The following is a 12500-nucleotide window of genomic DNA, read 5'->3' on the forward strand; positions in this document are numbered from 1 at the left end:
ACATGGATCCGATGAGTTAATAGTTGCTAATCCTAAGATATTATTCCTCTCTGCCTCAGGAAGGTTATGGGCTTTGGAATAGCCTGGTGAGACACAGGCCAAGGCCTCGGGATGCCAGAGTGCATTAAAAAGCCTCACCAAACAGAACAGCTGGTGCAATAAGGGCATGACGTGTGGGGTAGCAGGATTGCGGCAGAAAACAGCCCCAGAATCAGAGCGTTCAAGGATAAAACCACCACGTTCTGCCACATCAGTGTCAGTGGGGAACTCTGAACGCTTTATCACAGCCATGATCAGGTTGACGCAAAAGATAATCTGCGCTCTGTTCTGCCCATTGACATCATTCTCACTGGGCTCTACAGGTGCCTTGTCCAGTCCCACAAAAGACATGAAATCCAAGGGGGAGCTAAAAGGCTGCTTCATGTTAAGCCAAATCTCAGACACAGGACCTAACACCTTGCCAATGAAAGTGCTCTGTTTCTCGAAGTTGTGGAAGTGGTTGTTGATGATCATGAGGGCCTCTTGGAGGGTCACCTTCTCCATCTGGGATAGCTCCTGTGGGTTGTGGCTCAGGCTGTCTACCACACCATTGATAAAGTCAAAGGCCTCAAGCAAGATATCTGGGTAGCTACGTGCGATCTTCACCATAAGCGAGCACCCGTGCCGCCTTACGTTCTTGACCGCCCTACTCCGGGAATCTTTCGTCTGACCGGGCAAAGAGAAAGTCAGGGCTGAGAAGATTTTGTTGAGCACATCAGGCAGCACACTTGGCACCAGCCGGATGAAGACAAAGAGACCGGAGATGCAGGAGAGTAGTGTGGACAGAATAAGTGGGTCTGTGGTCTGGTACGAGAGGCACAGACGAAGTAGCTCCAAGCCACTCTCTGCTGTGGGTTTGTAACCTTCACTCTGCATCACTCTACTCATCACACTCTCCAACACCTGCAATGAGCACATAAAAAAAATTATGAATATTCATTACTAGCAAACTGAGCATATCCGTTAACTTAATTAACAGTTAATTCATAATGGCAAATTGAGCAAATCCATAAAATTACTATGAGTAATCTACAATCACAACATGAATAGATCTATAACATAATAGGAAGTTGAGCAATGACTGGATTTTATGAAGATTAATAAAACTTGAGATGACTTATAATACTGCTATAAGTAATCCAAAGAAAAAATCAACTGTAAGTGAATAAAAAAAATAAAAATAATAATAATAAAAATAAAAAAATAAAAAAAAACAGTGCCAAGAAAAACACCCACTCACACCCACTCACTCCCCTTAACATACCTGAGACAACGCTTCCCACTCGAGGTAGAAAGGAGAGAAGAGGTTGCACAGCTGTTTCTCCTGCTGGCCCAGATCAGCTGCTTTCTTCACCTGGTTCTTGAGCCACTCCTCCACGAAGCTGTACAGGGTCTCGGGAGCCAGGAGGGAAGCCGCCTTGATCGTCTCCAGGGTCTCCGAGCGCACCTGGAATGGCCAGTGGTATTTTTTGGTCGGAGGATGACTGATTTGAATTTGAATTTGATGTTGATGTCGATGTTCATTTTGTTCAATTTGAATCTGATGGGTGATTTTGAATTTCCTGTTGATGTTGAATTTGATAAGTCATTTTGATCCTAAATTGTATCCTAATCCTAATTTTGAATTTGACAATGCTAGATTTTGAATTTAATTATCACTTCATTCTGAATTGGATGATTGTTTTGACTTTGACTTTGAAAAGTATTTTGGTTTTGGTGTACTTCCCTAAGACAATCTAGATTTTTGTCACTTTCTGAATTTTATCAAAATAATTTTGGTCCAGATTCAAATCAAATTTCAAACTTTTTATCTATTCATCTGCCTGCCTGCCTGCCTGCCTGCCTGCCTGCCTGCCTGCCTGCCTGCCTGCCTGCCTGCCTGCCTGTCTGCCTACCTACCTACCTGCCTGTCTGTCTGCCTGCCTACCTGCCTGCCTGCCTGCCTGTCTGTCTGCCTGCCTGCCTGTCTATCTGTCTGTCTGCCTGCCTGCCTGCCTGCCTGCCTGCCTGCCTGCCTGCCTGCCTGCCTCTCTGTCTGCCTGCCTGCCTGCCTGCCTCTCTGCTTGCTGTCTGCCCTTGCCTGCCTGCCTGCCTGCCTGCCTGCCTGTCTGTCTGTCTGTCTGTCTGTCTGTCTGTCTGTCTGTCTGTCTGTCTGTCTGTCTGTCTGTCTGTCTGCCTGCCTGCCTGCCTGTCTGCCTGCTGCCTGCCTGCCTGCCTGCCTGCCTGCCTGTCTGCCTGTCTGTCTGCCTGTCTGTCTGTCTGTCTGTCTGCCTGCCTGCCTGCCTGCCTGCCTGCCTGCCTGCCTGCCTGTCTGCCTGCCTATCTGCCTGCCTGTCTGCCTGCCTGCCTGCTGCCTGCCTGCCTGTCTGTCTGTCTGTCTGTCTGTCTGCCAGCCTGCCTGCCTGCCTGCCTGCCAGCCTGCCTGTCTGCCTGCCTGCCTGCCTGCCTGCCTGCCTGCCTGCCTGTCTGCCTGCCTGTCTGTCTGTCTGCCAAGATAAAAAAAAAAAAAAAAAATCTAATCTAGGCCTAATCATATTCATACTTTTACTCATTTAAAATATCAGACATGCAACATCAAATACAAAATGAGACTCCTGACATTTCTACCCATTTTGCAGCGACCTATCTACCTGATGTCAGTACTAAAACTACAATTGATATATAAAGTGAACAAAATTTATACAAGAGTTTAAATAAAGACAAAAAAAGCAAGATAATTTATATATAGAATTAACTTTATAAAGGAAAATTAAGTGAATAAAAAAAAAAGCAAGACTTATAGAGTAATGACAAAAAAAATATATATAAAAGAACATATATACGTAGTGACAAAAATTCCAACTGAAAATCTAAATATGAAAAACTTAACAAAAGACAGTAAAAAGTGAAAAAAAAAATACACACAAAACACAAGAATTCAAAGAACGAAGAAATTTACATCAGAAAATAAAGAAAAAAAAAAACAGAATCATAGGGAATCTACCGATAGAACAAACCTTATAGAAGAAATACGAGTAGTCCTCATCACTGTCAAAATCCAGCCTTGAATACTGACAGCTCTCCGAGTCATTCTTCGAAGGATAGCCATGCTTCATGACCTGCATGAAAAATGATCAAAAAATTAAAAATGATACAGGACAAGGTTTCTAAGGTTTCCAAGGTTTCGTATCCATTTTTCCTGTCAAATGATCTCATCAAAATACTATAAAAATATTTTATTTATACCAACTGACACAAAACGTTTCTGTTCTTTGTCTTTTTCATGAATATGCATATAATACGAATAGCTTCTTGTATATGCAAAAATAAAGCAGAATTTCTCATACAAGAAGAATTATGATGATTAATAAATTACAAAAATAAATGAATAACAGTTAATAATGATAAATAAATTGTACTAAAAATGTTTTCAATGGCCATCTGCCCCCAAACAACTAACTGCAAAGTTCCAGCAGCAAAACAGGCCTGCTTTTTATGTTTCACTTACACAAATTTTTATCTTCAGTATTTCAAGAACTTGATTTTACAGTCCATGCTCATATATCAAAATACATACAACACTGAAGCTGAAAAAGTTATCCTGATTACCCTTCAAGTATGACTGAAAGTGGGTATATATTACCATTAACATACAAGTAAAACTCATTCAGTTGCAAAGAGACAGAGGAGAGGAACATAACTATATGACTAGCACAGGTAGAGGAAGGATTCCAAGGGGTATGAAGATATGGGTAAGATATGGACAATGGCCAGAGAACACTCGACAAACAATACCAAATATATTACTGGTCGCTAAAAACATCATCCTGATAACATAGGAAAAACGTCCACTAGTATTTGACAATATGAGTATAATTGTAGCAAATAGGACTTGTTAACCCAAAAGCGATAGGCATGTACATACATGCCATGCCCACTGTGAGTTTACATTATTATTTTTACACATAGATGGCTCCACTTGTACTGTCACCAATGAGGCAATTATAAGTACTACTTGTCTCACCTGTTTATTGCTGTTATTAATATCAATAATATTACAGTAATTATAATGTCTACAATAACACCATCAATATTCATAGCATTAATAAAAAAATAAATAAATAAATAAAGTTTCTCCTGCCAATTCAAGTAAAGGTGAAATCAGGTAAGGTCACAAGGTCTATTAATTGACTCCTTTGTGGCTAAGCACTTGCAGAGCCATCTATGTGCAGAGACACTTCACAAAAAATTCTACATTGAGCACAGCATACTCCCAGCAACACTGAGTTAAGGAAGCAGAGAAGAATAAAGTTCAAGCACAAAACTTCCTATAAAAAAAAAAAAAAAAAAAAAAAAAAAAAAAAAAAAAAAATTATCCCCTTCATCAACCAACAAAAGGAGACTTGCCATTCGCGAGACGATGGTGATCCATGACGGCAATACAGCCTGGAGGGTTTTGCTCTGAGGTATGTGCTCGTGTCGGAAGAGCTGCCCCCAGAGCCCATTGGTGAAGTTGTAAATGTGGAGGCTTGGGTGTCCTGTGAAGGCCAGCATCGCGTCAAGGTACACCCGGAAGTTTGGGGGTTCACCAACGTCGGCTTCCTTACCCCACAACGCACAGAGTTGGGACCCTAGGGCTGTGAGCACCTGAATGGAATGAGTATGAAATGCATGATGACTAACAGACGTTCACATAGTAGATGGAAGAAGAAGAAGAAGAAGAAGAAGAAGAAGAAGAAGAAGAAGAAGAAGAAGAAGAAGAAGAAGAAGAAGAAGAAGAAGAAGAAGAAGAAGAAGAAGAAGAAGAAGAAGAAGAAGAAGAAGAAGAAGAAGAAGAAGAAGAAGAAGAAGAAGATTACAACTATAATAATAATAATAATAATAATAATAATAATAATAATAATAATAATAATAATAATAATAATAATAATAATAATAACAATTATCATTATCATTATTATTATTATTATTATTATCCTAATGCTGCCAGGTGGCTTCCCGATGCAAAAGCCCTCTCTCCCTGGGTGTATTCATAGTGGCCTGGGTCCCTCTGCCGAGGGATCATGTTGGCACCATAGTGTGCACGGCATGAATGTACACCTGGCAGCAAAGGGTTATTATAGCTGTAATAGTAAAAATACCGAAGATGATAACAATAGCAACACTATGACGACTGATATTTGAAAAAATGGTAATCAGAGTACAGTTACTCCCTCCAACTACCAAACCTCATACCTGAGTTAGAGTTTTGAGGAACCGGTAATTGTGTTCACTCAGGGTCCCCATCACTGCTCTGTCTGCTGCTGCAAATATGGTTGACATTGGGGCCTTGCCAAACAGGAGAATGAGGGGTCTTCGCTCATCCAGTTTTCCTTTCCGACTCACAATCTGCACCAGGAAGGGAGTTACTGATTCAGATTTTCCAATATTCTCTCATTTTTTTTGTCTTGATCCTCACAGCCGAAAAAATCTAATATCTAAAATATAATAAAATGTATAAAAGAGTGAAAAAATAAATAATGGCAGTAATAACTAGGAGAGCACTCACTTGCAGCAGGCATTCTGCCGCCTCCATCTTGAGATTGTCTTCACTCAGCAAGAAGCAGAGTGACTTCAGGAGTTTCCCATCATCTGCGAAGATGTGTTGCACTGAAACCCACTCCACATACACTGTCAGAGTCATCAGAACTACCTGTAATGATATGCCTTGCAATGATGCCTTTATTACCATGATATGACTTGTAATGACATGATTAATCCATATGACATATCTATTCAACCCTGACTACCCTATGTAAAGACATGTTAAATGAAAAGATGTAAGCATGTCATGCCATGACATGTTTGGTACAATACAGATGTAACTTATACTTACTGAAGAAATATAATAACAAATTAATTATTATCTAAAAAAAATACTAATCACAATTAACCAAAAGTTCTTTTAAAAAACCTACTAATAACAATTAATAAACCAAAGTTCTGTCCCCATGCAAACTCACTGCAATTAACACACTGGCCACAGATACATGTACTGTCCACTGCAATTATTGTTATACACAGATGGCTCCACAACTGCTCTGCTACCAAGGAGCCAATTAGTAGACCCTACATAACCTTAGCTGATTCCCCTATTCCTTGGCTGTATTTTTTTTATGTTATTAAAAGTTATTATCATTACTGACTTCATGATTATTAAAATGTCATTAAGTGAATAGCAACAATTAAAAAAAAAATCTTGTGGAAAATCAAGGGAAAGGAAGATGAATTAGACAGGACTGACTAATAACTGACTCCTTGCTGACTAAGCACTTGTGGTGCCATCTCTACTGAAAAGATTAACAAACAAAAATTACAGTGGACATGTCATGTATGTCATACCTGCATGACCCTGCAGTGTTGCTGTGCTGGCTGGAGGTTCTGCGCTTTCATGGTGGCTTCGTACAGCTTGTAATTCTCTTCAAGCAGAGACAAGAAAAAGCCAAACATGCTCTCCATATTGGCTGTCATCGCCTGGTAGAGGTCTCTCCTCCTCTGGTTCGACTCCAAATTCTGGGGAAGTGAAAGCATGCACAAATGAAAAGGGATGAAATAACTTCATTTTAGCTTTTCATATTTCTGTCTTTCTCTGAGTCTGGGTAGTTGTAACATAAAACATTAAACCTGTGCTGAAAGATTCAGGGGCGATATTCACAAAAGCTTTTTGATAAATATATGGACTGTTCTAGAAAGTCTTTGACTCCAGTATCATCACAGAATTTGTCTATGACTCATTTAAAGACTGTCCTTAGCACTTTCATCTTTGCTTCATACTGATGCCACATGTCAAAGTTAATACTTAAATAGTATAAATATTTAAATCTTAAAAGACCCTATGGTAATAATTTACTGTAATAAGATAAAATTACTATTGCAGTACAACCTCAAGTATATAGTGACTAAAATTTTACTTATTCAATATCGTTTCTTTTACTTACTTAATATCGTTTAAGTGGCAACCTCTACATTTGATGTCATTGCATCACTGAGAAGGCACATAGCATCCATTTGTATTTATCTAGTAGAAAACTGCAGCAGCCGTTTGATAATAAGTAAAAAATTGTCAAGAAGGATTTCCATGTCATTACTAATGCAGAGTTGTAAAATTGCAGTATTATTGCCAGCATCTCATAAGGACAATTATGCACATGGGACACCCTCAGACCTGTCTTTAACATCAGCAGAGTCATAGACAAGAACTGGCTGCTAAGGATATTTTTGAAGAAGAAGAAAAAGAAGAAGAAGAAGAAGAAGAAGAAGAAGAAGAAGAAGAAGAAGAAGAAGAAGAAGAAGAAGAAGAAGAGCACGAAGAAGAACATGAAGAAGAACAAGAAGAAGAACAAGAAGAACAAGAAGAACAAGAACAAGAACAAGAAGAACCCCATTAGGAACCTCGCCAAACACATACCTGCAACGTTGCCACATCCTCCGCAATCCTCAGGAACACAAAGAGGACCAGCTCTGTCTGCGTTGGCCCTCTCTTGGAAAGTGCGTGGAGTTCTTCAAGCAGCCCCGGCCATTGCTGCGGCCACTCACGCTTCATCATCTCCACCACAAGTCTGGACACCTGGAGAGGGAAGATGCTTTTTCTTTTTTTTTCTTTCTTTCTTTCTCTTTTGTGTTTTTTTAGGTGATGATGATACTAATATGAAGTACTCTGCATATGAAAAAGCAATAATTCTAATAATTATAAATGCAATGGTAAAATATTTGTACAATAACAAAAATAAATAAAAAAGGTTATCATATGTAACAATTAATATTCCTATAAACACTATAGTAATCATATCCAAAGAAAAATATCTCTGAAGTAAAATAACCATCGGTAAATCATAAAATGCAATTCAATACCAGAACAACACAAATGATCAATGAGGCTGATTATGGATGGCTTTAGTATGGCTTAGTATTGTATATACATATTCATATACTACTGCCTATACAAGCTTCCTTCCTCACATATGCAGAAGTCCTAGGTGACTGGCACCACACATGCACACATGTACGCAAGCATGCCCATGAGTATGTGTATAAGCAGTCCTTGAGGTTACTTCTTAAATTCTCTATATATAGACACATGCATACACACACATGTAAGTGTGTGAGTGAGTGAGTGAGTGAGTGAGTGAGTGAGTGAGTGAGTGAGTGAGTGAGTGAGTGAGTGAGTGAGTGAGTGAGTGAGTGAGTGAGTGAGTGAGTGAGTGAGAGTGAGAGAGTGAGAGAGTGAGAGAGAGAGAGAGTGAGAGAGAGAGTGAGAGTGAGAGTGAGAGTGAGAGTGAGAGTGAGTGAGTGTGAGTGTGCGTGTGTGTGAAATTAAGTAGTAACCTCAAGGATTGTTCATCTTTCTCTGCACAAATCCAACTTAACATTTTAAAAGGTAACACAATACTTTCCTTCAACTTGTAATACCTCCCTACCTCATTACTTTTCAGACCTGTCTTTAACATCAGCAGAGTCATACACAAGAACTGGCTGCTAAAGGTAACACAATACTCTCCTTCAACTTGTAATACCTCCCTACCTCATTACTTTTCAAAAACAAAAAATAATGAAGAACAAGAGCAGACAATCAAAATAACTTTCTCCATGAAATCTCCCATTCATTATCTATTTTTGATCACCCTGCCCTAAAGCTAACTTTAAATACCTTAAACTGTTACTTACTTTATCTTTAACATATAACTGCTCTGTCAGAAGGTCAAGGGTTCCATCAGTGACAAGTTGCATTGTATTTTCCTGCAACAAAAAAAAAAATTCAATTAAAATGAATATACAAAACTGTAGGCTATATTCCTTAAAACAAATAAGACTCTCTCTCTTTCTCTTTTCTCTCTCTCTCTCTCTCTCTCTCTCTCTCTCTCTCTCTCTCTCTCTCTCTCTCTCTCTCTCTCTCTCTCTCTCTCTCTCTCTCTCTCTCTCTCTCTCTCTCCACACACACACACACACACACACAACACACACACACACACCACACACACACACACACACACACACACACACAACACACACAACACACACACAACACAAAACACACACACACACAAAACACCACACAAACACAAACTACCACAGACACAACACAACCCACCTACAAAAACACCGACACACAACACCACTTACACAAACTACCCAGGCCACAACCACTCCTAAACCAGGAACCCAAACCGACCACACCACACCACCACACCACAGACAAAACAGAGTAAAACTATCAATGTAATAGAGAACTACACTAAAAGACTTTTGTGGACACAGATATTCACTTGTACTTGATGGTGTGTTCGAGTAACTGGAGGCCCAGGTGGCGCACAACCGGCTCCTTGGAAGGGTGGGCCATGTGGAATCCGCAACCGACGGCCACCTCACTCTCCTCTTTGACCTAGTGCATGACAAAGTTGGTTGACAGAGTTGGTGGTTGGGAAAGAGATAATTAAGAGGGGAGGGAATGGGAACAGAGGCACAGAGAGGAGGGGAGAGCGAATGAACAAGTACTCTTTAGCATCATCTTTTTTCTCTCACTCCATTGTTTCACCACTTTTCTATTCTGAGGGAGTTGGTTTAACCCTTTGTAAAGAGGGATATGTACTGTCCATTGAGAATTTTGTAACACAAGGATGGCTCCACAAATACTCAGCCACCAAGGAGCCAATTAACACCTCAACATGATCTCATCTCTTAGAATAAAGGGTTATTTATCAATATCTTGCTCTTTTTCTATACAAAACAGATGTTTTTTCCCAAGCTCTCTTCCCTATAAATAGTAAAACCTTAAATAATCTATGTAGTATATTCATAGTCATTATCTTTGATGTGTTTACATATACATATTATTTTTTTCTATGGATATAATCTGGTTGTTCCAATAGCTTAAGAAAGAATATTTTTTCAAATACTTGAAAATACTGAAAATTGATTATTTCATTCAAACTATAGTTACAGTCTCTTTCTTCAAAATAATGAAAATGATTGATATATAAATATGATATTACTTTGAAATGCATAGTGAACCAATAAGAAATACAAATATAATAAGTTTTATAAACTAATGACTCCATATCTTTTTTTTTTTTTCTTTCTTTCAATAGACAGTGTAGTTCATTTAATAAAAGATTTATGTAAGATATTCCTTAGTGTTTGAAAGTGATAAAAAGCAATGGCACTCTCTCACTACCTCGACATTTTCTCATTTTTGACTGAGTACGTTCAAAACATGATAAGAGGTTATAACATGCTATGATGTAATAGGGAGTAATAAATGCTGACTTGTTCCTATGTTGAGAATTCTTCTTTTGTTAATATACTAAAGATTTAGAGATGATAAGGATTGAGACAATACAAATTAATTTAAAAAACAGTTTAAAAGCTTCTGGTATATCTTATCTAAATCAATTTACAATCATTTTGATCATAGTCAAATTATATCTTAAAATTGCTTGTTTAAAATGATTTGGCATTAAGAATTGCTAGCAAAATGCTAGCAAATATTTACAACAGTAACACACCTTCACAATCATTTATTCAACAACACCACCAAGTTAAATGTACTCAACAGTGTCAAAATTACCTCAACTTTCCTCACCAAAGTTCACTTCCACAATTAATTCTCAAAGTCAAAACAATTTCCAACTAAAGACAATCCAACAACTTACCTTAATCAAAGAATTACCCAATACAGTCGAAAGTTACAACCCTACACATAAAAAAATAAATAAATAAAATAAAAAAAAAAAAAAAAAAAAAAAAAAAAATCTAAACCAATACATAAAATCCGACCCCTTCACAACCTCCCTTACATCCCAGACCTCCTACACAATCCTACACAGCCCCCCCCCAAAAAAAAACACCATTAAAAAACAAAAAAACTAAAAAAATCTAAGCCAATACATAAAATCCAACCCCTTCACAACCTCCCTTACAGCCCTGACCTTCTCTAAGAGGTTGTAAGAGGCCAATCTGACGGCGTGCGGGACTGTCGGGTCCATGGTGGTGTTGACGGCCTGGGCCAGCTGCCCCGCCACATCCGCCACCTGCGAGGATACGTCCATCCTGTGTCACTGCAGCCACGCGACGTCTCTGCTACCCTCTTGGCACTGTGGGGAGAGAGGGGGGGATGGGTGAAAATGAAAGGGAACTCCATGAAAATTACCAACACAGAGAGAGAGAGAAAGAGAGAGAGAAAGAGAGAGAGAAAGAGAGAGAGAAAGAGAGAGAAGAGAGAGAGAGAGAGAGAGAGAGAGAAGAGAGAGAGAGAGAGAAGAGAGAGAGAGAGAGAGAGAGAGAGAGAGAAAAGAGAGAGAGAAAGAAGAGAGAAGAGAAGAGAGAAAGAGAGAGGAGAGGAAGAAGAGAGAGAGAAGAGGAGAGAGAGAGAGAGAGAGAGAGAGAGTGAGAGAGAGAGAGAGAGAGAGAGAGAGAGAGGGAGAGGGAGAGAGAGGGAGAGGGAGAGAGGGAGGGAGAGGGAGATAGAGGGAGAGGGAGAGACAGAGACAGAGACAGAGAGACAGAGACAGAGACAGAGACAGAGACAGAGACAGAGACAGAGAGAGAGAGAGAGAGAGAGAGAGAGAGAGAGAGAGAGAGAGAGAATATCCAAAGAGAGAAAAGAAGGAAATGAAATGGGAAAAGAAAGAAAAGAAATATGAGAAAATAAGAAAGAAAAGAAATATGAGAAAATAAGAAAGAAAAGAAATATGAGAAAATAAGAAAGAAAAGACGGAAATGAAGTGGGAGAAGAAAAAAGGGAAAATGAGAAATAAAAGAAAGAAATTAATTGGTATAAAAGAAAGAGGAATTAATTAGGAAGATAAGAAAAAATAAGAAATGAGAAAGAAAAATAAGAAAGCGACATATGGAAAATACGGAAAATACGGAAAATCCATATTAATTACTTGATACTTAGCCTTTAACATGAACTACAGCCTGTGAGCCATCTATTACAGCAGACAGCAAGTTTCAAGTGTATGCATGTAAACAACATCAAAAGTAACTAAGAGCAAAGTTTAATTTAGAAAATCAAAGTGGCCATCTTCTAAACACTTAGTAATTCGGCTAATGTTACCGAGAGCGACACACAGAGATTGAGGAAAATGGACACCACATTCTTATAAAACATAAGAAATAGTTACTGGTACAGCTGCTGTGGTCTCATATTTTCCAAGAAATGACAAAAACATCTGCTGCATATCACTGCTCTATGTCCACTACTAAGTCCACAACGCCCTCATACAGACAGAGTTTATAAAGTCATGTTTTCTATAAGTCCATTTTCTAAAAGTCCTCCTCGTTGCAGCTCTTCTGTACCCTCCACACTGAAGGGATGTCTCACAAACATTTTCTATAACAAAACTATTGTGGCAGTTGGCTTATAATTACTTTTAGTATGGATGCAATCCCTAGAGACTAAGTCCCCATCTCCATGTTACAAAATCTATTCAACGTCGTTCGAC

The 12500-nt window shown here is 38.9% G+C and overlaps 1 protein-coding gene across 1 annotated transcript in view; it reads right to left on the reverse strand.

Moving 5' to 3' along the window:
• The window catches only part of LOC119574176 (exportin-5-like), a 23195-nt gene that overhangs the window by 9631 nt on the left and 1064 nt on the right, over positions 1 to 12500 (reverse strand). Inside the window, exons 2-13 of the mRNA XM_037921267.1 lie at positions 10983 to 11147; positions 9321 to 9436; positions 9139 to 9145; positions 8722 to 8850; positions 7466 to 7624; positions 6400 to 6570; positions 5567 to 5710; positions 5254 to 5406; positions 4426 to 4665; positions 3036 to 3137; positions 1304 to 1486; positions 1 to 942 (exon numbers count right to left, since the gene is read on the reverse strand). The exon at positions 1 to 942 is cut by the window's left edge and continues 15 nt beyond it. Of these exons, the coding sequence (XP_037777195.1) occupies positions 1 to 942; positions 1304 to 1486; positions 3036 to 3137; positions 4426 to 4665; positions 5254 to 5406; positions 5567 to 5710; positions 6400 to 6570; positions 7466 to 7624; positions 8722 to 8850; positions 9139 to 9145; positions 9321 to 9436; positions 10983 to 11102 (2466 nt within the window). The 5' untranslated portion in view covers positions 11103 to 11147. The remainder of the gene's footprint in view (positions 943 to 1303; positions 1487 to 3035; positions 3138 to 4425; positions 4666 to 5253; positions 5407 to 5566; positions 5711 to 6399; positions 6571 to 7465; positions 7625 to 8721; positions 8851 to 9138; positions 9146 to 9320; positions 9437 to 10982; positions 11148 to 12500) is intronic.

The sequence above is a fragment of the Penaeus monodon genome, chromosome 6 (assembly GCF_015228065.2).
Source record: "Penaeus monodon isolate SGIC_2016 chromosome 6, NSTDA_Pmon_1, whole genome shotgun sequence".
NCBI classification, from domain to species: Eukaryota; Metazoa; Arthropoda; class Malacostraca; order Decapoda; family Penaeidae; genus Penaeus; species Penaeus monodon.